General features: G+C 42.0%; 1 protein-coding gene across 1 annotated transcript in view; it reads left to right on the top strand.

The window, feature by feature from the left end:
* The first annotated feature begins 8,696 nt into the window (after positions 1-8,696).
* ARHGEF26 (Rho guanine nucleotide exchange factor 26) overlaps positions 8,697-26,838 on the top strand; it is a 121,160-nt gene continuing 103,018 nt past the window's right edge. The window contains 5 exon segments of the mRNA XM_043492293.1: positions 8,697-8,834; positions 9,258-9,908; positions 9,911-10,410; positions 12,115-12,154; positions 14,612-14,757. Of these exon segments, the coding sequence (XP_043348228.1) occupies positions 9,341-9,908; positions 9,911-10,410; positions 12,115-12,154; positions 14,612-14,757 (1,254 nt within the window). The 5' untranslated portion in view covers positions 8,697-8,834; positions 9,258-9,340.

Genomic DNA, 26,838 nt, shown 5'->3' with positions numbered 1-26,838 from the left:
CACTCTTTTGCAAATGAAAGTGTTGGTGCTGTGAGTTCTCTGAAATGCAGCAACTGACAGCATGAACCATGGATATCAGTCTAACTCCTCCCTCAGAGCCCTGGATTTTGTAGACACAAACCTTGCCCAGTGATAGACACAGTGGAAGATGGAGTTTGAGCTGTTCAGAGACCTGGGCATGCAGGAGGCCAACAACAACGGGTAAGTAAAACTATTATTTTACTCTACATAAGAACAGTCATACTGGGTCAGCCCAATGGTCCATATAGCCCAGAATCCTATCTTCCAACAATGGCCAATGCCAGGTGCATCAGAGGGAATGAAAAGAACAGACAGTCATCAAGTGATCCATCCTTTCTGGTCCACTCCCAGTTTCTGGCAATCAGTGGCTAGGGACACTCAGAGTATGGAATTGCATCCCTGACCATCCTGGCTAATAGCCGTTGATGGATTTATCCTCCAGGAATGTATATAGTTCTTTTTTGAACTCTGTTATAGTTATAGGTCTTCAAAGTATCCCCTGGCAATGACTGTGCATTATGTAAAGAAGTACTTTCTTTTGTTTGTTTTTAAACCTGTTGCCTATTAATTTCATTGGGTGACTGTTGGCTCTTGTGTTATGTGAAGGGGTAAATAACACTTCCTTATTCACTTTTTCCACACCAGTCACAATTTTATAGAGCTCTATCATATCTTCTCTTAGTTGTCTCTCTTCCAAGCTGTAAAGTCCCAGTCTTTTTAATCTCTCCTCTACGGATCTCTTCCATACCCTTAATCACTTTTGTTTCCCTTCTCTGTACCTTTTCCAATTCATATATCTTTTTTGAGATGGGATGACCAGAACTGTATGCAGTATTCAAAGTGTGCACGTACCATGGATTTATAAAATGGCATTATGATATTTTCTGTCTTATTGTCTATTCCTTTCCTGATAGTTCCTAACATTGTTAACTTTTTGAGTGCCGCTGCACATTGAATGGATGTTTTCAGAGAACTATCCACAATGACTCAAGATCTTCCTTGAGTTATACCAGCTAATTTAGACCCCATCATTTTGTATGTATAGTTGGGATTATGTCTTCCAACGTGCATTACTTTGGATTTATCAATGCTGAATTTCATCTGCCATTTTGTTGCCCAGTCACCCAGTGTTGTGAGATCCCTTTGTAAGTCTTCTATCTTGAGTAAACTTGTTTGCCATCTCACTGTTTACCCTTTTTCCAGATCATTTATGAATATGTTGAACAGTACTGGTGCCAGAACAGATCCCTAGGTGATACCACTATTTACCTCTCTCAATGCTCAAAACTGACCATATTCCTACCCTTTGTTTTCTGTCTTTTAACCAGTTACAGATCCATCAGAGAACCTTTCCTCATATCCCATGACTGCTTATTTTGCCTAAGAGCCTTTGGTGAGGGAACTTTTCAAAGCTTTCTGAAAGTCCAAGTACACTATATCCACTGGATCACCTTTGTCCACATGTTTTGTTGACCCCCCTCAAAGAATTCTAATAGATTGGTGAGGCATGATTTCCCTTTACAAAAGCCATGTTGACTCTTTCCCAACAATCATGTTTATCTATGCATCTTATAGTTCTGTTGTTTACTATAGTTTCAACCAATTTACCTGATACTGAAGTTAGGCTTAGTGGCCTATAATTGCCAGGATCATCTCTGGAGCCTTTTTTAAAAAACTGATGTCACATTAGCTATTCTCCAGTCATCTGGTACAGAAGCTGATTTAAATGAAATGAGGTTGGACAGTTAGTAGTCTGCAATTTCATATTTGAGTGTCTTCATAACTCTTGGGTAAATACCATCTAGTCCTGGTGACTTATTATTGTTTAATTTTGCCAGTTTGTTCCAAAACCACCTCTTTTGACACCTCAATCTGAGACCGTTCCTCAGATTTGTCACCTAAAAGAATGGCACAGGTATGGGAACCTGCCTCATATTCTCTACAGTGAAGACTGATTAAAAAAATTCATTTAGCTTCTCTGCAATGGCCTTATCTTCCTTGAGTGCTCCTTTAGCACCTTAGCCATTGAGTGGCCCCACTGATCGTTTGACAGGCTTCCTGCTTCTGATGTACTGAAAATGCGTTTTGCTGTTAGTTTTGGGGAGTTTGGCTCTTTGCTCTTCAAATTCTATTTTGGCCTGTCTAATTATACTTTTACACTTGACTTGCCAGACTTTATGTTCCTGTGAAGTGACACAGGTTTTTCTCTAGAGATGACTCCAAACGGGAGGGGATAGACCTCTATGTTACTGCCTTACACACAGTGGTTGCTATATGCAATTTTTGGGAGTTGGGGTTTGACAGACTCCCTAATTTTATGATAGGATAGTCTGGCATTTGGAATCACCATTTGCAGGAGTGGCTGCTCCAGAAAGGCAATCTTACATTAGACAGATGCTTAGACAAGGGGTGTGCAGCGGAAGCCTTGAGAGAGGATGTAAGCCTGAGGAGACACCACACTCCCAGAAGTACATGGAGTGAGACAACTGCAAAGGAGAGCAAGTGGTCAGGGTTCCATACCCATAGTGAGATGCATTTCCTGTGGGAGGCAGCACAAACAGGTAAAGAAGTGCCCCACACTGGGATAGCATTGCATGGAATGTGGCAAGTTCACCCATTTTAGCAGTGTATGCAAGAGCAGAAGAAGGTCTCAGAAAGATTCATCCAGACTTGTACAAAGGGGGATGGCACATCAGATAGTGGCGATAACACCATAACTCTCTCCATGAGTCCATAGATCATGGAGACAATTTTGAAAGCATATGGGGATGTTTTCCAAAGACACCGGGTACCTCAGAGGAAATCTGTGATTTGAAGTAGACTCAACAATGGAACCTGTGTGCTTATCACAAAGGAAAATTCAAGGGGTACTACATAATCAAGTACTCAAGGAGCTCAAAAGTCAACAGAGCAGGGATATCCTAGCATCTGTAGAGGCCAGTATAACCTTGGTAAGCAACATGCTGGTGACGAAGAAGCCATCAGGCAAATTATGCATCTATATAGAGAGAGAACCACTGAAGTAAGCATTGAAAATATGCCACAACTGATGACATCTTACCAGAACTTTCCAAAGCCAACATTTTTATGGTCTGATGTAAAGAATGGGTTTTGGCACATAAACCTGGATAAAGACTCCAGCATGCTGATAACTTTTGCAATGCTATTTGGTCACAACAGATGATGGGCATAGGTCCAGAGGAGATTCACCCAAGCATTGGAAGGATTTCCTGGGGTGAAAATAATTGCAGGTGATATCCTCATAGGTGAAGGGAGTAATGATACAGAAGCTGAACGAGACCATGCCAGAAAATTATAAGCTTTCCTACAATGATGCAGGGACAAGAACCTAAAACTCAGTCCAGCAAAAATACAACTCAGACAGCATGAGGTGACATACTTCAGATATCTGCTCACAACTGAGGGATTGAACAGATTCCAACAAGATCAAGGAGTCAGAGGCATGCCAACTTCAGTGGATGTGAAAGTGGTACAGTGCCTCTTGGATGGAAAATGTATCATTCCAAAGTTCTGTCCACACCTGGCTGTAGTAGCAGAACCTGTATGTTGACTCATAAGGCAGGATGTTGAGTGGACTGGGCAGGTCTCCAACAGCAAGCATCTAACACACTGAAACTGATAATGGATGCCTCTCTCCTCTCCTAAAGTACTACCAGCCAGGAGAGCCACTGATATTCCAATGTGATGCATTGGAGAAAGGATTGGGTGTAGCTCTTTTGCAGGAGCAGCCGGTTGCTTATGCCCTCAGAACTCTGTCACAGACTGAACAGGGATATGCCTAAATAAAAAGAGCTTCGGACTGTGGTATTTGGAGTGGAGTGATTCCATCAGTACACCGATGGCCATCCAGTAATAGTGTAATCAAACCACAAAACCCTAGAGCAATAGTCCCCAAACTTTTTCAATTGTGCCTCTCTTACGTGGTGTGCACCCCCTTGGGAGCTGGGGCAGGGTGAGTGTAGTAGGATGGGGGCAGGGAAGCCATGCTCTGGGGATGGTGGGGTGAGTCTGGGAGGGGGAGCCATGTACTCCAAGAATAGGGCGTGGGGAAGGGGAAGCCGCGCTCAGGGCAGCATGGGGAAGCCGCCAGAATCTCTGAGTGCTGACTGAACACTGCCAGGTCCCCTTTCCAATGAGACTTCCTGGTCAAAAACCAGGCACCTGGCAACCTTTGGCCAGGGGGCTGCAGCAGGGAGCTGTGGCTGGGAGAGGAGCCATGGCTGGAGCAGAACAGGAGGCACAGTGGGGTTGAGTGGCATTCCCTCCCTGCCCCTAGGGGGCTGACCCAGGCTCACTGTGCCCCCTGGATGTTCTTCTGTGCCCCTTGGGGGTGTGCCTCACAGTTTGGGGACAACTGCCCTAGAGGCAAACATGACAAAGTCCCTCCTTAGTGCTCCAAAGAGATTGTAACAAGTTGTGGTGCCTGCAGTGCTACCAGATGGAGATCAGACATTGTTCAGGGCCATTACTGGTGTTAGAATCCAGGCTATATATGTCTAGCATCAGCGAGTTGTGGGAAGGAGATCAGGACACTGACTCTGCTAACATACTGCTCTCTCTCTCAGATTCAACAGCGAAGCTGATAGAAATCAAAGAGTTTACAGAAAGGACATCCAACTGCAGGCAATCAAGAGAACACTACTAGAAGAATGGCCAGAAGACAAAAGCCAACTACCAGTAGAAGCAGAACCACATTTTCAAATTAAAGATGAGTTGTGTATGCAGGATAGAATCATATTTTCATGACAGGGAGCTGTCTTACCTCATTATGAAAAAATACATTCTTCACACATTGACAACTGTGTTTACTACCTGGGAATAAATACACAACTCCACTCCTTGATAGAAGGGTCTGAAACTTGCCAGTTGTATGATTATTACCACATGACCTGCTCACCTGACTGGTGGGAAAGGACTTACTTAAAAGGAAATGCAGTATTGTATTACAGTAGAATTCAAAATTGGGAGGCCAATATCCTGCCTGATATAAGAAGCAAGTCAGTGTTTGTCAAACTGAAGGCCCACTTTGCAAGATATGGCATTCCAGACATAATAGTCACTAACAGTCCCCAATTTGTCTTGAAAGAATTTGAGGAATATGCACACAAATGGGAGTTTGATCACCACAACATCTCCTCCACAGAATACCAACAGAGTAATGGTAATGTGCAATCAGTTGTGAAAACAGCATTACACAAGGCTGTTTCACAAGGTTGTTTCTTCTGGTTCAGACCCCTTGCTAGCATTTTTGGCACATAGGAATACCCTATGTCAGGGGTGCCAAAACAGTCCCACACAGGCACTGATAGCAGGAAGGACCAAACCCATGTTACCAATAAGGGAAGATCTGCTGCAGCCAGAAGGATGGGGACACTACCAAAAGGAGATGACCAGCAGTTAGAAAAAGTACACACTAGGGTACGACAGGTCAGCCAAGAACCTACCAGCCTTGGAGACAGGCACTCCTGTGCCCATCCAGCATTTAGAGAGACACTAGATGGAGTGAACTAAAGGAATCGTGAGGGGTTCAATGGCACCCAGGTCATATGAGGTGACTACACAAGAGAGAGAAGGGATCTGAAGGAACAGGAAGCACTTATGAGCCAGGAAATACAACACCCAGAGGGAGCCTACAGAGATAATCACAGAACAGAGAAACAAAGAGCCATCTTGAGGCCAAGCCCACAGGGAAGGAAGAGGCTCCACAGAGAAATAGTTGCTAGACTCTGAGGTGCCAGCTATGGATTTTTGATTGCAGTCTGTCACCTGTCTCAGAGTATGTCTAGTGAGACAGAGATAGGACGTTCCTGGTATGGTCACCTGTTGAGGACACCAAACTATCTTAAGATCTCTGCTATGTGCTAGCAACCTCTTGCCAAAGGATAGGGATCTGGGCATCTATTACTTGTTTTTAATGTTTATATTAAAATGTTTGTAAAATAGGGAAGATGTATTACAATTAGTGGCACTGGAGTTAGAGGGCCCCGGGGGTGCTATTAGTGATGGGACACCAGAAAAACAGGGACATCCAGAAAGTTAAGCTGGAAGCAACTCTGCTACATTGACAGAACAGGCCGAAGGGATTAATAAAGTTTCACTTTTCCAACTTAACCTGCTTTAACCATCGCTCTTTGCACAGGAAACAACCTGCATCTGCTGCCGGTGCATGGGAAGGAGACTCACTACTACTGAGATGCTACTTCCTTTCCTGTACAGGTACATGGGCAGGAGTGAGGAAGAAAAAAAATCTTGGCTCCACCCTCTTCTGCACTGACACAGCACAGCTAACCTCACTGAGTGGAAATAAACTGCAGCTGGAAAAGGGCTAGAGCAGCTTACTTCCCTCCTTCGAGCATGGTGCTCCACAACTATATGTTGTCCCTTATTCAAATTGGATTGCAAGGTGCCAGTCCAGCCGTAAGGGAGTGTCCATCCATGGGGTGGTTCTGACCCCATTAGCTGGACAAATAGTACAGATCCCAGAGAATAAGGGCACAATTGCCTCTTCTAAAATAAGTGAGTGAGATTTACCACTGGTGCAACTTTCGATATCCTTGAGTTTAAGCCTGCATTATATGAGTGAGTATTGAATCATGGTATCATAGTTTGGTACATGGGAGAGGAGTCTTTTACAGTCAATGAGGAACATGTGTGAAGCAGCTTTGATTTTTTTTCCCCAATACCTAGTCTGTTTTTATTCCCCTTGAAAAGATACATTATGTACCAAAGCTATATAAAAGTTGCAAAATCATTACAACCACAATTTTTCAAGCTTATGTAATTCATAAGAATTAACTGCCAATAGAATTGCTGTGTATTTCCTATTTTCTTACCAAAAAGTTCTACCCTTTTCCCAGATTTGTTCTAACCTTTGTTTGGCATGCAGCAAAAGAATCTGAGCTAGCCAGCTCTGATTCCCTCTCTAGAAGAAAGTTTGCTGGAAGAAACTGTTTGTTTACGCAAACCTTTGGCCAACTTCAGTATTGCCAGTGGCCACCCCCACAAATCTCTAAATATACACAGGAAGACGCAACGTGAAATGGTACTGCTGTCCAGCAAATTTATTACAAAATCCTGGCTTTTGTGATATATTTTTTAAAATACTACATTAGATATTTTTAATATGCATAGTGTTGAAATATTTGTGTGTATTTGTGGTTCTCTTGGAAAGTGCTGGATTGTCATTCCTGGAGATTGCAGTCTCTTGTTTATGCACACATTTGTATCGAAAGGCTGTGACCCTTAATTTATCTCAACCCTGAACAAGGGAGGAATTGGCAATGTATGTTCAATCCATGGCCTCTTGGAATGTTTGGGCACTACAGAGCTGTAAGCTAGTGCTACATACAAGGGTGGTGGTCTAGGTGATATGGATACTTATCTGTTGGGGACCCGGCTTTGGCCTCAAAACTCACCTTACTCAGCTAGTACTAACTTTTTGTCACTGCCACTTTTGATTGGATTAGTATTACATTTAATAAGAAAATGTCTGACTGGGGTGTAGAGGGCCACTGAAATTTCCCACTCCACTCAAAACATCCCTTTATTCGCACAGGTACAAGTGTGAGTTCTACCCTGTATGATCTGATGTGGGTGGTGGTTCTTCCAGGGCGTGATTTTTCTCTTTCAGATTTAGTCCCTAATTCTGCAACCACTTATCCAAACCCTTAACTTTATGGGCAGCAGTAGTGAATTCAAAGAGAGTGCAGACCTGATGAGAGTACTCCTGCATAGGCAGGGTCAAGGTCTCCCTTTGCATTGCCTTATTTTTCAGGTTTAAATGAATTCCCTGAGGTCCACCTGACATGACTTTTCCCAACCCACCATTGTGCATACAAAAGCAGAAACCTTCTGAAAGGTGAGCTGGATGACTGAGGCCCCTGTTCCTGTCTAGACCTAGGGCAGGCCTACGCTTAAATGCTGTTGCGCGTCATTGAAGAGGCTATTCCGCCAATGGCGGAGCTGCTCTGGTTGGTGGGGTTAATCCCTTTCCGCAAGAGGTTGAGCGGAGAAGCCCTATGGGTGGCAGGGGGCGGATGTTTCACACCCTGAGCAATCGCGTTAGCCTCGTGTAAATGGAAAGCGCAGGGGTGGAGAGCTGCGCGGCGCAGGCACTTGAGTGCTCCCACAGCCCCGGGGCCTCGTGTCTTCTCTGGCGGCTGCCCCATGAAACAATTGGGCCACGCGGTGTTAACGGCAGCCCTCGCTCTCCAGCCCTGCCGTTTCCATGGTGTGCGTGTGTTGGAGGACCACGCTATGGCCGAGCGCTGCCCTGCTACAAACTCAAAGTTACAACCGCCAGCAGCGCCGGCTTGAGACAAAGACCGTCTGGCTCCAGGCTTTCCCCAGAGGCCCGGGGTTGGGGGACGCGCACAGCTCGGGGCCAGTCCGGGAGTCCTGCACCGTCCCACGGCCTCTGCGGGCCTGGGCTTCGCAGCCACCCGAAACAGCGGGGGCCGGGGGCGGCTGGCGCTGGAGCCGTGGACTCTGGGTGCGAGCGCGGCCGGCCTCGGGGCTCCGCCGGGTGCCCGCAGGGAGGCGGCGTCTCCCCTCCTGCTCCGCGGGGCTGCAGGGGCGGCGCTTAGCTCCCGGCGGGCGGGGCGCGGACGGCTCAGGTTGAAGGCTGGGTGGGGAATCCCGCTGAAGCAGAGCGGGGGGGGGGGGGCGGCCGGTGCACCGCAGTCCGTGGCAGAGGCGGGCAGCGAGCGGCAGGTGGGGACGGGAGCGTCCCCCCCCCCCCCGCCCTCCGGGCGAGAGGCGCTTTCCCTCCTGCGGCTGCTCGCGGCGATGCGGTGAGTCCCTGGAGCAGCCGCTCTGCGGGGAATTGTTCCGCCTGGCTGCGGGCTCGGGGGGGGGGGGGGGGCGCGTGGCTCCGTGCAAAGTTCTCTCGCCGCGGTGCTCGCAGGCCGGGGGTGGGCTCGTTCGGTGCTGGGCCCCCTCCGGCCGTGGGGCGCCCAGCAGGTGGGCTGCGGGTCTGGGTTTGCACCCGCCAAGTTCGGCTCCCTGGCGTGCGGGGGGGGGGGGGAGCCGCTGTAGCCCTAGCGGCTGCTTGGGGGAGGGGGGGGAGGACTCTGAAAACTCTCTCCGACTTCTAACGCCGCGCGGTCACTGCAGCGGGGGTAGGGGTGTAAGTGGCATTGCAAGAAACCTTCTGCAAGTACTGTTGGGGCTGGGTGTGCAATGACAAAGTTGTGCTTACTGCTGTTTCCTCGTAGTAAAAGGAGAGCGTGCGAGGACTGAGCCTCTGCAGGATTTGTTGCCTCCTTCTTGCACTAGTGGTGACCCTAAGGAATTTGCTATGGATGGGGAAAGTGAAGTGGATTTTTCTAGTAACAACATAACGCCATGGTGGAGGAGGAGATCGACCCCCCAGCTACGCACCAAGAGCAAACCTAGACCCCAGTCTTACCAGAGCCCCAACGGGGTCCTCTTCACAGATTTCCCTGTGGAAGACAGGGGTACATTCACTGTGACTCAGCCCGCTGAAACAATAGTTACTTCTCCAGACAACAGATTAGTCCAAAGGAGCCCCTCCTCTTTTAAGTCCAAGATGGGATCTGTGCCAAATGGAAAAATAGGATCTCCAGAGTATAAAGCTGTATCCCCCCAACTTTCTTCTGACCAGGCGTCTCAGGTTCTGAAACTGGTTTCAGATAACTTGGTAAGTTTTACAGCAACTGGTACAGTAACCTCGCCAGATGACACATTGCTTCATCCAGTGATGATTTCCAGTCAATCAGCACTTATCCCAGAAGATGAACAGACTGCTTTTATGCCAACTCCTGGGTCCTTACCTGGAAATATGCCTTCACTGAATAATAACACAATGGCTGTTTTGCAGTTACAATCCTACCAGCTTTTTAAAAACCAGAAAAGGCACTTGTGGGATCCTCATTGGTTTCCCAGACAGCTCCCTCACAGCAAAACTTAACTCTCCACAAACTGATATCTAATCAGAACCAACTCCCAGAAAAACAGTCAATAGTTCTGAGTACAAATAGTCCTGCTGCACTCAAAGTGGGGAAACAACAGATCATTCCTAGGAGTTTAGCTTCTGAAATAAAAGTGACAAACAAAACCAGCAACCAGAATATGGAGCCGAACAAAAGGGTCCTCAAGGTCCGTAGCATGTTGGAGGTGCTTAATATGCCTTTGGTAGCTGATAGTGATGAAGAGACGGAAGGTAACCTGAATAGCCCAGGGGCATTGAGAAGAGGATTGAGGTCTACTTCCTATCGAAGAGCAGTAGTGAGTGGCATTGACTTTGACAGTTCTACAAATTTTAACAAAAAAAATAGAATGTCCCAGCCAATACTCAAAGCTGTTGTGGAGGACAAGGAGAAATTTTCTAGTTTAGGAAGAATAAAGGTGAGTAAACTGGTAGATGAAGTTTACGCTTTTTTTTTTTTTTTTTTTTTTGAATGGTACTGGCCACTTTAAAGGTAGTGATTAGCAGTCTAAGTATTTTCTTTAATGCATTTGTTTTTGAGTTCTGCTGTTTATTATTAGAAACTTCTCTGTGGTATCTGACAGGTATAAATGGTCACTTAACATTTCCTCAATTTTTACTGTAGTGAAAACAGTACTTTAAGGATACCATTAATTTGAAACCTAGCCAGTTTAAAATACGAGTTAAAGGTAATTTCATATTTACATTTTGTCACTGAATCCCCCTGTCAATTTAGTTTTTGTCTTGCATTCATATTTGCTTACATTTAAAAATGCTTGTCACACCCCTATATATGATTGAATAGGGGAGACAATGAAACTGACTTTACAAAGTGCTGCCTAATGTAAAAAGTAAATGAAGTGGCAAAAAAGTAGTCCAACTACTCTCCCCCCCCCCCCCCCCCCCCCGGCCGCATCTCTTTCAGTTATAGTAACCTTGCCTGTTACTTGTAACGGTATGTTTTAAAAAAATTCAGGTAGAAGGGAACTTTTTAAATCGACAGAGTCCTTTTAAAGTATCTTGAAGTAGCCTTAGGTGTATCCTAAAAGCAGAATGTCTTATTTCAGTCCTCAGATTTAATCCTTTTTGCATAATAGTTTTGTTACATTTTCTCTTGCTAAATTAATTATATTATAATTATGCCACATCTTGCTAAAAAACCTTTTATGGCTTGAAAAAAATGTTAATCTTTGTCTTTTTGTTGTTTCATTTGCATTCTACCCTTCAAGCATCAAATGCTTTTAAAAATTGGTAGATTAAAAAGCTCTGCAGGGTGACTTGGAATTGTGCAGTAAAGCACTCCAGGCAAAGCATAATAGCTGTAACTAGTAGAATAATTATCAAGTGTATGACAGTTCTCAGGCAAATGAAAAATTTAGGGAGTTGGGAGCTTGCACAGAAATTACACAAACAAGCAGTTTCAGTAGGTCAGATTGTGGCTGTATCATTCAATTAGTTTTTTTTTCCTACAGACCTCCCCCAACGAAAGCACTGAGGACTCCTGCTTAAAACAGGAAGACGTTATATTGCCCTGTCTTTATACAGAGATGACTTTCTGTTGTTGTTGCGCGTGTGTTTTTTGTTGTTGTTGTTGTTGTTGTTTTTACCAGTTAAACTAATAGTATTGAAGCACATAAAGGTCAAAAGTGTAGTTCACCAATAAGTTTGTTTTATTTCAGAGGGCTTGTTATGGTCTCAGAAACTAACTTACATGGTGCCTTTATATGAATTTTTTGTAGCATGAGAAGAAGGAAAGCTAGTCACTCTAACAAGAACAATGTATACTTGATAGGATAGCTCAGAGCCAGTGAAATGCGAGTTTATTGAACTCTTGTAATGCTATAGTATGAAATAATTTTGAATGGCTTTTTATTCAGTTTGTAGGAAAAATGCAACATGACGAATGACTAAGCAATTAGAAGAAAGTCCATAATAACTTTAATGTTACATTTGTAGTGAAACAATGGTTGTGTGAATAATTTACTAATTGTCAAAAGTTTATAAACTAGGAATAATTAACTCAGTGCCTTAGGTAATATTAAATAAAATAGCATAACCTTTGTTGCAGTCAGTGGCTTTGTATTCTTATTTTCATGTTTCTTTTCTTTACAAAAACATCCTAGAAGAAAACACGGAAAGGACAAGGGACATTTGATGGGGAAGGTAAGCACTGGATTTTGTGGAGACTGGTTTTTATTATTTAAATGCATGTACTGATAAAAACACAAGCTTTCAAATGACCAAATAAATCTCAAAAGAAGCTGACTTCAAGAGAACAATATGTCAAAATACTGTAGATTTTTATCAAAGAAAAGCATGTTAGTTAATTCAAGATTTTTAGATTTCAGTTATCAGCTGGAAATACTTTAATAATAATACAACTGCCTTTAAATTCTGTTTGTAGAATTGCTTAAAGAATACGGAAAGGCAGGTAAACAATACCTTACACTTGAGCATAAGCTTCCGTGAGCTACAGCTCACTTCATCAGATTCATCAATGAAGTGAGCTGTAGCTCACGAAAGCTTATGCTCAAATAAATTTGTTAGTCTCTAAGGTGCCACAAGTACTCCTTTTCTTTTTGCGAATACAGACTAACATGGTTGCTATTCTAAATACCTTACACTGGAATATAAAAAGAACTATTTATATGTATTTGTGTATATAGTTTAAGCTTCAGCTCTTATAAAAACACTGTGGGATTTGCATAAAATAAAGCCAATTCCTGCAAGCTGATTTCAGTGGTCAGACCTCATACATAGACCTTTGACTTCGTTGGGGTCTATGTGAGTGTCAGGATTAACCTGTGGATCAGGTTGCAGAATTGGGGGGTTAGGGGGCAAGGTGCCATTCTCTGGGTTTTAGGTGTAAACCACCAATACTTATGAAAACTATCCCTGCAGTCTAACATAATCTTTTCTTTCTCGTGTTGCTGTTCTGACCCATAAGCTTGTAGTCTCGATGTCATCTTTGTCTCCGCTCTTCCCTGCTCCTCTGACCCTGATTTTGATGAACTGGCTGCGTCCCCTCCTCTCTAGTTTACAACAAACATTAGTCCATACTCTTGTAATGTCTCTTGACTATGGTGATTGGCACTCTCTCTGCTTACCCATCTTTGATCTCCCCAAGTCCATTCAAAATCTAGTTGCTGTGAACATCTTACTTTCCCACTGCTTTGTCTCCTCTTCTTTTCTTAACTTCTCAGGTCTCATGCATTGTTTAAGCAACTCTTCGCTTTTGAAGCAATCCACAAATATGCCCTGCCTTCATTTTCTACAATACCTCATTCCTCTCTCCTGATTCTATGTCCAAGGTTTCTTCTGACTGCTCCCTTCGTCTCTGTGTTCACTCCTTACTCTTTGCGCCCTAGAATGGCATTCAGGATTCAGTTATTATATGCCAAGCTTCCATCCTCGAAAAGTTTATAAAAATATCACCTATGCTTTGGAGCATGCCGTCTATAATGATCCTGGCCCACTGTGTTTACTGTAGTTCTTTGGATTGTAAACTCTTTGGGCAAGGTCTTAGTGGTTTTTTTGGCAGAGTTCCCCTGTTACACAGCATCATATGCAGTTACGCTATGTGTTTATGATTATATGATGTGTGTACACACCTTATAAACTCTAGCCCTTATGTACAACCCTTCAGCCAAGTGCTAATGGACACAGCAGCTAAAGCAAATCTGACCAGTTTGACGAAAGACTTTAGCAGACTCTTAAAGACTCACTGAGGAGCTCAATCTCTTTCACTTTCGTTCCTATAAATAGTAGGTTATACAAAACACCTGCCTTTCTCCTATAAAAGTATTGCCTTTGAAAGTATTGTCAGCCTTTCTCCTATAAAACGTTTCTTCTCTTTGTGGCTTAGTTCCTGTATTTTGAGTTCCCTCTTTCCCCGTATGCTTGTGCTTAATATATATATATATATATATATAATATAAAGAGCGTGAGCACTAGAAGAAGCTGGTCTCCATGTTTGTGCTCCTTCCCCATATGGTTTTGTTGCATTAATACTGGTAGCATTGAGGCACATAGAAGAGGAATCCTGAGTGCACATGGAAGTGTGCAGGCCCCACATTTAGCATGTCTCGGAAGATGATTGGGTGTGCCCCACAGGCTCTATGTTGGTCATTCCTGATTTTAAAGTTCTGAAGTCAAAATTTGGGATTATTTTTCCCCCTTCCCCAATGAAGTATGAAAATTTTTTAAGGCTAACAGTGAAAAATTGCCATTGGTAATAGGTTCTTAATACCTTTTACTATGTGCACACTAATCCACACCTGGATTATTGACCTTACTGTACTGATGTTTTTTTTTTTAATCTTTAGTTTGACACATTGCACAACAAATTAGGGGGAAATAAAGCTGTTTTCAGGTTTTCCTCAACAAAGGACACATCTGTTCTTTAATTCAGTCAGAAGGCTATTTTTTTTAATAGTGGTACAGTGATCCATTGTTACTGTGCCACTGTCATTCTTTAATAAGACACTATCTTTGTCTTCATGCAGTTTGTGAGCAACATCTATAATTTGCTTTATTTCATTGTTTAAATGCTACTTATGCCATTTGTTTTCAAAAGTTATAACTTTCTGGCAATTAATGGCACTTCCTTTTGTATTGTAGAAAATGCAGTATTGTATCAAAACTACAAAGAAAAGGCTCTGGACATAGATTCTGATGAAGATTCTGAGTCCAAAGAACAAAAATCGGAGGAAAGGATAGTTATTCAGTATACGCCTCTGAGATCAACATGGAGTCAGCTATCGGTGGTGAGTATTTAATGGTTATATAGCCAGTAAAAATATAGTATGCAAGAATGTATAAGCAAGGATTTTATCTGCCAGTGGCATTTTCTGCCTGAAGTTTGACTTCCAGCCCCTTCTCAAATGTAAAGTGATGTGGACATTTTATTAATACTCAGAGTTATAATTGCCCATGTGTTACAGATATGGGGCCAAATCCTGAAGTCCTAACTCTGCTTTACTCAGCTCTTACCTGCGGAAATCTCTTTACTCTTCAAGATGATTTAGTAAGGCCTATTGGAAATGTCTGTTCATAGATACTGGCTTTTGTCTTTTCAGTAAAGTATTAAGATAAATTAAGAATCTATGGAACAAAAACATAAGGCAAAATTAAATAAAGTGGGTGACATGAGAAAGTAAGTGTGACCTGAGGATTTAGTAATTTCAATCTCATTCTACTAGAAATGCTGGCCTATGTGGAAGAGAATTATTTGGTACAAATGGAAGTGATTGCTCTGGATTAACAGGACATTTTTTGGTGTATATTGTCAATCAAAATAAACAGGGGCAAGGTGGTGAGGTAATATCTTTTATTGGACCAACTTCTGTTGGTGAAAGAGAAGAAGAGCTCAGTGTAGGCTTGAAAGCTTGCTTGTTTGTTTTTCATCAACAGAAGTTGGCTGGAAAAAAGATATTACCTCACCTCTCTAATATTCTTGGACCAACATGGCTACACCAACACTGCAATCAAAACAAAGGATTTTTAAAAATGAATGTGTAAAACAAAGGGTAGTGTATTGCAGTTCAGCTTTACATTCTTACAAATGACTTGCAAACTTACATAATTTAAAAAATGCAAACTAAAGGATGTGCTGAATGGCCACAAATCAGAAAATAATTGCACATTTGCCATCTTAAGGGCCTGATCTTGCAAACACTTCCTACGGGGCACAGTGATTACTGCTCAGGCCCTGTCTACACCAGGATTTTAGCACTGGTGTAGCCACACCATGGTAACCCCCTAGAATAGATAGAATTTACACTGCTGCAGTTTACCCTTGTTTGAAGGATCACATTCAAAATATCCAGACTTGCTGGAAAAACTGGTTCTGATTCTACTGGGGTGGACATGACCCTTTAGATTAAACTGAGTTCTATGTGTTTGCACTTTTATTCTGTGCATGGAAGGGCTATGGACAATCTTTAGATCAGGATCATAAACGTGAGTGAACTTTTTTTTTAACACAACCCTTGATTTTTAGAAGAAGACCATGGAGGACTGGAGATTTACTCCCCTTGATGCTCACTGTCATAGAAAGTGACTTTTGTGAGTGGAGAAGCTCACTTTAACCTGAGAGCTCTTGTGCTTTGCATGTACATATAGCTCCTGAATTTCAAATTTGAAAAGGCCATGACCATTTGTTTAAAAGTTCATAAATGCAACAGTTCTAGATACAACTGGACCAGTTAGGTATTCAACCAGATGTCCTCACATGCAAATAGGGGCATATAGAATCTAGGTGCATACCATTGTGGTAACTGCATATGCAAATTGGGTGCTCAGTTACACATGCTTTTTGCATGTAACCCTAAGCTTCTCTGGTGACAATAATAAAGCTCTTCAGTTCCCATGATACTTTTCATAAGAATAGAGGTTTGCCTGGATGCCTTTAGTCAACAGTGCATTCCCCCACATGTGCATCACACTTTAAAACCCCCCTTGCCTTTCCAAAGGTGCTGCATTTCAGTATGCTGTATGTAATGTGGTGACTTTTTGCTAAATATATTTTTGTTGCTGCATTTCTTTGCTTCTACATATATATTGGTGCATTAAAAATAGTGACCAAAGAGTTCATGATTAATAATGAAATATGAAAGGAAGAAATGTAGATGGTAAACCTGGGAATTCTAACCACCAACCACAGGGATAGTTTCACATTCTCATGTTTTGTGAGATTGCCAGACTCATCTCTCTAATGCACGTACAGTTTTGCACCTCTTATGCAGAGATTGTCTGCTATCTTTAGAAAAGTTTACGTTTTTTTTTTTTAACATATTGATTAATTCTCCTCGTTGATTTTGGAGGCATGGAAGATGGAGAGCCAAAAAATGTATTTTCTGTTTGTATTATGATAGTACTTAGGAGCTCTAGTTATGGACCAGGACCTCATTGTGCTAGGTGTTGTATAAACACAGCACAAAAAGATGGTCTCTGCTCCAAAGAGCTTGCAATCTAAGTACATTTATAGGCATTTCTGAGTTTTCTACATGCTTTTGTAGTAGTCGGACAGAGGAGGAGTGTTGAAGAGTTTCCTTTTTATGATCCTCTCAAAAAGAAGAGGCTGAGTTTGCAGTGCCAGAAACATATGCTGTTTCTGTCAAAGCTATGAGAGCATTCTAAATTTGCTTATACTGGTAAAAAAGGAAAGGCTCATGCTATTGGAGGAGACTTCTGTTTGCTTTCTTGTAGGAATATGGTGAATTGGCTGCAGGAAAAACACTTGACTTCATTATTCAACAAATTTCTTGGGCTATTGGTAGAGGTTTGTTACTTATGTAAGAGTCTGGTGTTTTTTTGTTTTGTTTTGCTGGTCTAAAGTGGTTAGTTAACAGAAGTAATCTGTGTCATTTTCACTTTGTTTGGCAGATGGTTTCTTTGACTCCCCTTCATTTCCCAGGAGTAACTCCAAAATGTATGGCGAGAAGGGACAGTTTCTCTGATCTTCCCCTCTCCACTGACACATGGTTGGTTTCTGGGGCATAGTTAGAGGGTTACAGACAAGCAAAGTTGCATCAGTTTAACTACAGGTGTATTTTAAAATCAGTTTAGTTAAACCAGTGCAGAAGGCCATGTGGCCACTCTTAAACTGATACAAACTTGGCTTGAAACAAACTTTAGCATATTTTAAGCATAGGTTTAAGTTAAACTGAAATAAGCCATTATAAATAAGTGTTTTGGCACTGATTTAAATATTTTTTAAACTGTTGTATGTTAAACCAGTGCAAATTCTGTGTGTAGACGAGGGATGGGTGTCCACCACCTTTCTTATTGCAGTCTTTCATTCAGCATGCACAGTAGTTCTTCCTCAGAAGTGACAGGAAACCAACTAAGATCCAGCTCTTTAAGTCATCACCATGATATTACTAGCAACCCCATAAAGGTATTAATATATGGGAACAACTGGCCCTGTGGATGAGGGGAAAGCAGTGGACGTGGTGTTCCTTGACTTTAGCAAAGCTCTTGATATGGTCTCCCACAATATTCTTGCCAGCAAGTTAAAGAAATATGGGCTGGATGAATGGACTATAAGGTGGATAGAAAGCTGGCTAGATCATTGGGCTCAACGGGTAGTGATCAATGGCTCCAAGTCTAGTTGGCAGCCAGTGTCAAGCAGAGTTCCCCAAGGGTCGGTCCTGGGGCCAGTTTTGTTCAATATCTTGATCAATGATCTGGAGGATGATGTGGATTGCACCCTCAGCAAGTTGCAGATGACACTAAATTGGGAGAAGTCATAGATATGCTGGACAGTAGGGATAGGATACAGAGGGACCTAGACAAATTAGAGGATTGGGCCAAAAGAAATCTGATGAGGTTCGACAAGGGCAGAGTCTTACACTTAGGACGGAAGAATCCCATGCTCCGCTACAGACTAGGGACCGAGTGGGTATGCAGCAGTTCTGCAGAAAAAGACCTAGGGGGTTACAGTGGATGAGAAGCTGGATATGTGTCAACAGTGCGCCCTTGTTGCCAAGAAGGCTAATGGCATTTTGCGCTTTATAAGTAGTAGCATTGCAAGCAGATCGAGGGATGTGATCATTTTCCTCTATTCAGCATTGGTGGGGGCCTCCTCTGGAGTAGTGTGTCCAGTTTTAGGCCCCACTTACAAGAAGGATGTGGAAAAATTGGAAAGAGTCCAGCAGAGGGCAACAATAATGATTAGGGAGCTGGAGAACATGATTTATGAGGAAAGGCTGAGGGAACTGGGATTATTTAGTCTGCAGAAGAGAAGAATGAAGGGGGATTTGTTAGCTGCTTTCAGCTACCTGAAGGGTTTCAAAGAGGATGGATCTAGACTGTTCTCAGTGGTACCAGATGACAGAACAAGGAGTAATGGTCTCAAGTTGCAGTGGGGGAGATTTAGGTTGGATATTAGGAAAAACTTTTTCACTAGAAGGGTGGTGAAGCACTGGAGTGGGTTACCTAGGGAGGTGGTGGAATCTCCTTTTTTAGAGATTTTTAAGGTCAGGTTTGAGAAAGCCCTGGTTGGGATGATTTAGTTGGTGATTGGTCCTGCTTTGACCTCCTGAGGTCCCTTCCAATCCTGATATTCTATGAACAAAGGAACAATAATGCTAATTGGTACAATTTGGAAAATCCTGAAGTTGTCTGGTGAGAATAAGAAAAAGTTAGAAGTTCCACGATTTTTGTATCTAATTTAATCCTCTGAATGCTGCTTTTTGTAGCTTTTGGATGATGCCTATGGAGTGGGAAAGTTTTTGTTCATTGCATTCTTAAGCTATAACAGAACATCTTTTCTATATATGGAGTTAAAAAGGATTAGCTTGATGTAAAAAAGAGGTCACATGTTAATAGGTCAAGTTGTGTGCCTTGACAACTTGGACTGCTGGCAGTTCACACTGAAGCACTAGTTGTTAAGATTCAATAAAATCCTACTTAGGTTTAAATTTCGTAAGAGCTGTCTTACTGATGTTGGCTCCTTTGCAATTACCAGGTAGTGCAATAGGAGAAGTTCTACCCTTACGTGCATTAGTTAAAATCTTGATTCATTTTGTACTATAGACAGCTGTATAGATGCCTTTGTGATTATGAAAGCACCTTATTTAAGTACTTAGAAGTTCAACTGACTTATCACGCTGTTACGTTGACAGTTAATGAAATCTGTCTTTCTGTATGGATCAATTTAAAATGCAGTCAATGCAATAAAAGTTTTGTTGGTATTTAAAGAAAACTCCAGCAACACAGGTACATATCTTTCTTTAGCAAATTGAGAATTTAAACTAATTTTAGTTACAGTAACAAACTAATATTATGCAACAACAGACAAATGTCAATATATTTTAGGGTTTTGTCTCTGCATTTGTGTAAATAACAGAAACTACTAGGAGACTGGAGGCAGGAGTTCATCTATTTCTTTGTTACATTCTTGATGCTAGTGTGATAACCAAGCCCTGTCTGTCTCTCTCTCGTTCTGTGAGCCAGGCTTCTTTAAAGTAGTATTTTCATTATTGGATACCTATTATTGAGTATGCCCATTACAAAATAACTGCTTTTGCACATTTATTGATGATTTACACTGGTGCCAGACATAGCATAAAAAAGTCTGATTTTAAATTAGAGTTGATATGCTATGTTTGTAGTTATTAATGGTCACCTTGCATAACGTGTTTCATTCTTCACCCCCAGCACATCAGACTTTGTATCAGGATGTTTGCTTACCCTTCTTTACTTAATTTCATAAGTGGGGGAGGGAGGGCGGGAAGTACTGGGTAGGAGAGGGTTTTGAAAACCAAGCATAGCTCCTGTGAGACGTGACACACTGGGTCTTAAAGAGCCTATGTTTTCAGTTCTGTGGGAAAGCTAAATGGTGCAGTGATGTATTAAAGAACTAAATACGAGATTGGCATGATTTACTGGACAAACTAGTACATTTCACAACCTGTAATGAGCGCAGGAAAATAAAGTGAGATTATCTAAGCTATAAACATATAAAAAGATGAAGAATAAAATGAATCTGGAAATTCAGAAAAGGTAACTTTAGACGTGCAGAACTTGGTTAAATCAGCTAATCAGGCTTGGGCTGAGGTCATCCTTTTTCATTAGAACAAATATGAAACTGAAGGTACTGTGTTGGTTACTTAGGAGTTATAAGCAAAATCTTCCTGGATGGTATAATTAGTGATTTTAGTGTTCCCATCTTCTTGCTACACATATGCATGTGAAAGTAACATTGAGCTTTGAAGAGTATTTCAAAGCTCTGAAATGTCATGGCATTTAAATCTGTCTTGTTCAAATTCCTTTTCAAGACCCACTTCTATCATGATGGCTATAAGACATTATCTAACTAACAATGAAGTAGAAGGTCAGTTTGAGAAAGAGCTCGGATGTTATCTCTCTTCCCCTGCCCCAAATCTTCATTTGTTGTTTGTCATCTTAGATTCTGAGTTCTTTTAGAGGGGTTTGTCTTTCACTATTCTTTTGACAGGTTTCAAAGTAGCAGCCGTGTTAGTCTGTATTCGCAAAAAGAAAAGGAGTACTTGTGGCACCTTAGACTAACAAATTTATTTGAGCATAAGCTTTCGTGAGTTACAGCTCACTTCATCGGATGCATTCAGGAGCTGAAGCTCATGAAAGCTTATGCTCAAATAAATTTGTTAGTCTCTAAGGTGCCATAAGTACTCCTTTTGTTTGTACTATTCTTTGGATAGTGCCATTTCTGCCTGTCGTAGGTACTGTTGCTATATAGATAATAAAGAAAATTACAGCTCATGCAGTGTATTAAAAAGGTTTGTTTCTCACTTCTCTGTGCTTTACTTTCCAATATTTTCCTCATTCAGTTATTTGATCGCTTAGTTATTTTGCCTAAGGTTACAGCCCTTTTACTGTTAACCACTCCTCTCTTCTACCCATAAGCCTAGAGCTGGATTTTGCAGAAAAGGATATTGCAGAATTAGAGAGCTTCAGAGAAGGGCAACAAGAAATGATCAGGGGCATGGACAAAAGAGATTGAAAAGACTGTAATTGTTTACTCTAGAAAGCCGACTAATGAGAGGAGACATGATAAAAGTATATTAAAATGAATGATTTAAAGAAGGTAGATCAGGAACTTCCATTCTCCCTGTTTCATTATATCAGAACAAGGAGACATTCAATTAAATTAAAAGGTAGCTAATTCAAAATTGATAAAAGGAAATGCATATTTTGGCTTGCTACGGAAATCATTGAGGCCAAGAACTTCAAGATTCACTTATATGAGGCCAAGATTCACATATATGGATAGAAAGAATATCCAGGTTTGTTTTCAAGATAAAAATGTTGGAAGAGATATTAAACCCTGAAAGCATGAGGTTTAAGCCAACCTGTAACTATTAAGAGAACAGGATGAGACCTAATGTCTTGGATAGACTTCCCACATTTACTTACCGCAGGGTTCTTGTACCTTCCTATGATGCATTTGATACTGACCCCTATTAGAGATAAGATACTGAACTAGATGGATCTCAGATCTGATCCAGTTTGGCTATTCCTGTGTTTCTTAACTGGGTATTCTGAGATGTGACCTGGGGAAGTCCTGCTCCCCAGACTAGTGCACAGCCTGAAACACCTACCCAAGCAGATGCAGTGAAGCAGAAACTGAAATGGTGCTAGAATGTGAGCTGGACAATTGTATGGGTATGCCAACCCCTGAGACTGCCAGCCAATTGGATCACTAGTTAGTGTCTCAGTGGTCCCATTGCTTTCAACCTATTGTTGCTAAAGCATCCTTGCCTCATTGCAAAGTGGAAATGGTATAGTCCTTCTGAGAGTAGAGAAGGTAGTTCTTTACTCATTTTTGTCCCAGTTCTGCTCCCACTGAAGTCAGCAAAGTTCTGTCATTGACTTCCATGTGCACAGTACTGAACCACTTGCCAACGAGAGGAATCATCTTTATATTCACATGCCCATATTTAGCAAAATAATTGTAACACAAAACTGCAATTTTGGAAAACTAATGCAGAAAATGTTATAGCACCACCACTGGAAATGTAGTCACTTGTAGTAGCAGGAATTCTAGAACTCTTTGTACATGTTCATAGGTACTCCCTGTCTCTGCAAATTTTTAGCAAATATTCAACAGCATCAAAAAAGGTGGCACCACCTTTCCTAGTAGTTTGTTTTGTTCTTTTTATGGATGCTAATTAAAATACAAAGCAGACACATGCCATTTCACTCGTAAGGCATAGCGTGCGCTCTCCTGTTCATAGCTGATCCCTAGCTGCCTGTTGAGGGAAACATTCAGCTACAGCCCTTTATAATAACACACTTATAAACACTTTTCATCTTCATAGACCTTTATAAATACTGAGAGCAGATTTTCTGTGGAGGTACAAGAAACTGTGGATAGTGTTTGGAGTGCACTCTGTTAACTGACCTTCCTTGCCAGCCCCAGGACCCAGCTGTGAGTCCCCAGGTACAGATGGCTGAAAGGAAGCATGCTTACTAGGAAAAGAGGTCCCAGTTGGACTTAGGCACTAGCTACATGCCGACATTGGGGGTCGGTACAGTTTATGGAAGAAGGTTATAAGTTCAAGTCTTCATTGGAATAACATCCTCCTCTCTAGACTCATCCAACACTATTATATACCTAATTCTTGTTTGGTCCCAGTAGTGCTCCCCTCCCAATATTTGATCCCTTGCTCCCAACCACAATCAGTATGAGCCCCACAAAATCTGGCCACGTGATCAGACCTGGTTTTCCCTTCGTCCCTCAGAATTGCATCTGCCTCCCCCACCCGCCCTCCCGATCATTGTCACAGTAGTCCTCCTACAGAAATTTTGGTTTCTTCTTTCTTCCAAATTCCAGCCTTCTGCAGTCTGTCTTTCTCCAGAAGACAATGAAAAAGTGTTGTCCACACATCATAGTGCTTTCAGACTCTCTGCTTACTTTTTTTCCCACTCCATGAGATAGCAGCATGCAAAAAAAAACCCCACAAAACAACCCTGTCCCTTCTCTCCTGACTGAGGTTCCTCGTCTCTGTATATGGATCCTGGCCCAGAGAAACATTTAGCTCCAAATTCATTAACCAGCTCCCAACCTTTTGGAAGGAAGAGTATCATTATGCCCATGTTGCAGACAGAGGAACTGAGACACAGAGAAAGGTGAAGTAATTTGTATTCACAAGCAAGGAGTCGGTGCCAGAACTGGGACTCAAGTATCAGTGGGTAGCCGTGTTAGTCTGTATCCGCAAAAACAAGAAGTCCGGTGGCACCTTAAAGACTAACAGATTTATTTGAGCATAAGCTTTTGTGGGTTAAAAACCCCACTTCACATGCATGGAGTGAAAATTACAGATGCAGACATAAATATACTGGCACATGAAGAGAAGGGAGTTACCTCACAAGTGGAGAACCAGAGTTGACAGTGCCAATTTGAGCAGGGTGGATGTAGTCCACTCCCAACGATAGATGAGGAGGTGTCAATTCGAGGAGAGGCAAAACTGCTATTGTAATGAGCCAGCCACTCCCAGTCCCTAATCAAGACCAAATTAATGGTGTTAAATTTGCAAATGAATTTTAGTTCTGCTGTTTCTCTTTGAAGTCTGTTTCTGAAGTGTGGTTTGTTTGTTTTGTTTGTTTTTTTGTTCAAGTATAGCTACTTTCAAATCTGTTATAGAATGGCCAGGAAGGTTGAAGTGTTCTCCTACTGGCTTTTGTATGTTACCATTCCTGATGTCCGATTTGTGTCCATTTATTCTTTTACGTAGGGACTCTCTGGTTTTGGCCAATGTACGTGGCAGAGGGGCATTGCTGGCACGTGATGGCATATATAACATTAGTAGACATGCAGGTGAATGAGCCTCTGATGGTGTGGCTGATGTGGTTGGGTCCTCTGATGGTCTCGATAGAGTAGATATGGAGACAGAGTAGTTAACGAGTAGTTGCTACAGGGATTGGTTCCAGGGTTAGTGTTTCTGTGGTGTGATATGTAGTTGCTGGTGAGTATTTGCTTCAGGTAGGGGGGCTGTCTGTAAGCAAGGACTGGCCTGCCTCTGAAGGTCTGGGAGAGTGACGGATTGTTTTCCAGGATAGGTTGTAGATCATTGATGTGCTGGAGAGGTTTTAGTTGGGGGCTGTTCGTGATGGCCAGTGGTGTTCTGTTTTCCTTGTTGGGCCTGTTCTGTAGTAAGTGATTTCTGGGTATCTGTCTCACTCTGTCAATCTGTTTCCTCACTTCCCGGGTGGGTATTGTCGTTTTAAGAGTGCTTGGTAAAGATCTTGTAAGTGTTTGCCTCTGCCTGAGGGATTGGAGCAAATTTGGTTGTATCTTAGGGCTTGGCTGTAGACAATGGATCGTGTTGTGTCCTGGATGGAAGCTGGAGGCATGTACATAAGTATAGTGGTCAGTAGGTTACCGTATAAGGTGATGTTTATGTGACCATCACTTATTTGCACTGTAGTGTCCCAGGAAGTGGATCTCTTGTGTGGACTGGTCCAGGCTGAGGTTGATGGTGGGATGGAAATTGTTGAAATTCAGGTGGAATTCTTCAAGGGCCTCCTTCTCGTGGCTTGAATAGGGACTGGGAGTGGCTGGCTCATTACAATAGCAGCTTTGCCTCTCCTGGAATTGACACTTCCTCATCTATGATTGGAAGTGGAATACATCCACCCTGATAGAATTGGCCCTGTCAACACTGGTTCTCCATTTGTGAGGTAACTCCCTTTTCTTCATGCAGACAAATATACTGGCACATCTGTAATTTTCACTCCATGCATCTGAAGTGTGGGTTTTACCCATGAAACCTTATGCTCAAATAAATCTGTTAGTCTTTAAGGTGCCACCAGAACTGGGACTAAAACTCACTGACTTCCAGTCCAGTCTCGCCTAATCTAATCTCAAGGGTTTTTTCCCCCAATTTTAAATTTACGCTTACATTGCAGAGGAACTGAAAAAGATTAATTTTCCATTTTGTTTTCTAAATTGAGTTCTTTGTTACCTATCTCTGAAACGTATTCATTATTATTTCTCAGGATTTTGAATAAAATCTGATTATTTCTTTTCAGTCCTTCATTTTTTAGATAATTTGTACCAAAGATCTCTTAGGACTAAGTTTACTCTCTGAACTTTATGGCCAGCATGCGTACATATGAAAACAAGTAGAGTCAGTGGCTGAATGCAGCTATTGGCAGTAAGTCTAGAATGCTTTTGAAATTCCATAGGCTGCCTCTATGGTGAAGTAAATACTATGACCCATTATCAAGGAGGTAATAGAAGAAACAAAGAGAGCCATTTAGGTGCATATTTACCCAGGTTTATAGCAGGCAAGCACCATGAGTCTGTCTCTGTTTAGATATTTCCTGCATCACGAGAACCTGGGGCAGAGAGGAGAAATGATCTATTAACTTAGTTAACCCAAGCTGAAATCAGATTACTAATAGAAAGGAATTGTTTACTATATGGTTTTAATGTTTAGATCATAAAAATAAACATTCAACATTCTGTACTTTCACATAATGTCCTGCATTTTCAGTTTCTTCTAATGCAGTGGTTCTCAAACCATGGGTTGGGACCCCAAAGTGGGTCACGACCCTGTTTTAATGGGGTCGCCAGGGCTGGCGTTAGACTTGCTTGGGTCCGGGCTGAAGCTGAAGCCTGAGCCCCACTGCCTGGGGCTGAAGCTGAAGCCCAAAGGCTTCAGCCTTGAGAGATGGGGCTCGGGTTACAGGCTCCCCCCCTCCTCGTCTGGTGCTTAAACCCTTCGGCTTTGGCTTAGCCCTCTCCCGCTCCCAGGTGGTGGGTCTTGGGTGGGCTCAGACTTCGGACCCCCCTTGTGGGGTCATGTAGTAATATTTGTTGTCAGCAGGGGGGACACGGTGCAATGAAGTTTGAGAGCCCCTTTTCTAATGATTCTCAAAGTTTAGCTCATAGTTGCACGATTGGTGAGACTGTCTGTGATGCCTTAATATGGAAGGTTGATGTTTTATTGATAAACACCAGTTTTAAATTGGATTTGTTTTGTTTGCTTTTTAAAAGGGGCTATTAAAATGTTTTACTTGTGAAAAATATTTGACATTCATATAAGCCCACATTTTCAAACTTTGCTGCCTAAAATCAGGTTTCTTAGTCTGTATTTAGACATCTAATTAGATGTGGCTTGATTTTTTTCAGAGGTGGGTTCATGCTAAGGCCTGAAAAATTGCATGCACACTGCAGATATGAAATATCCCAGTTTGTATATTCAAATATGCATTATCTCATTAAAATAACAAACCCAAATTGTGTGTGTGTGTGTGTGTGTGTGTGTATATATGTGTAGTATATATATATATATATACATATATGTGTGTATATGTATATATGTATCACAAAACCACATTGCTGTTTGTTATAT

The sequence above is a fragment of the Dermochelys coriacea genome, chromosome 9, assembly GCF_009764565.3.
Source record: "Dermochelys coriacea isolate rDerCor1 chromosome 9, rDerCor1.pri.v4, whole genome shotgun sequence".
Taxonomy (NCBI): domain Eukaryota; kingdom Metazoa; phylum Chordata; order Testudines; family Dermochelyidae; genus Dermochelys; species Dermochelys coriacea.
Note: the sequence above shows the minus strand (reverse complement) of the source record. Positions and strands in the feature narration are given on the sequence as shown.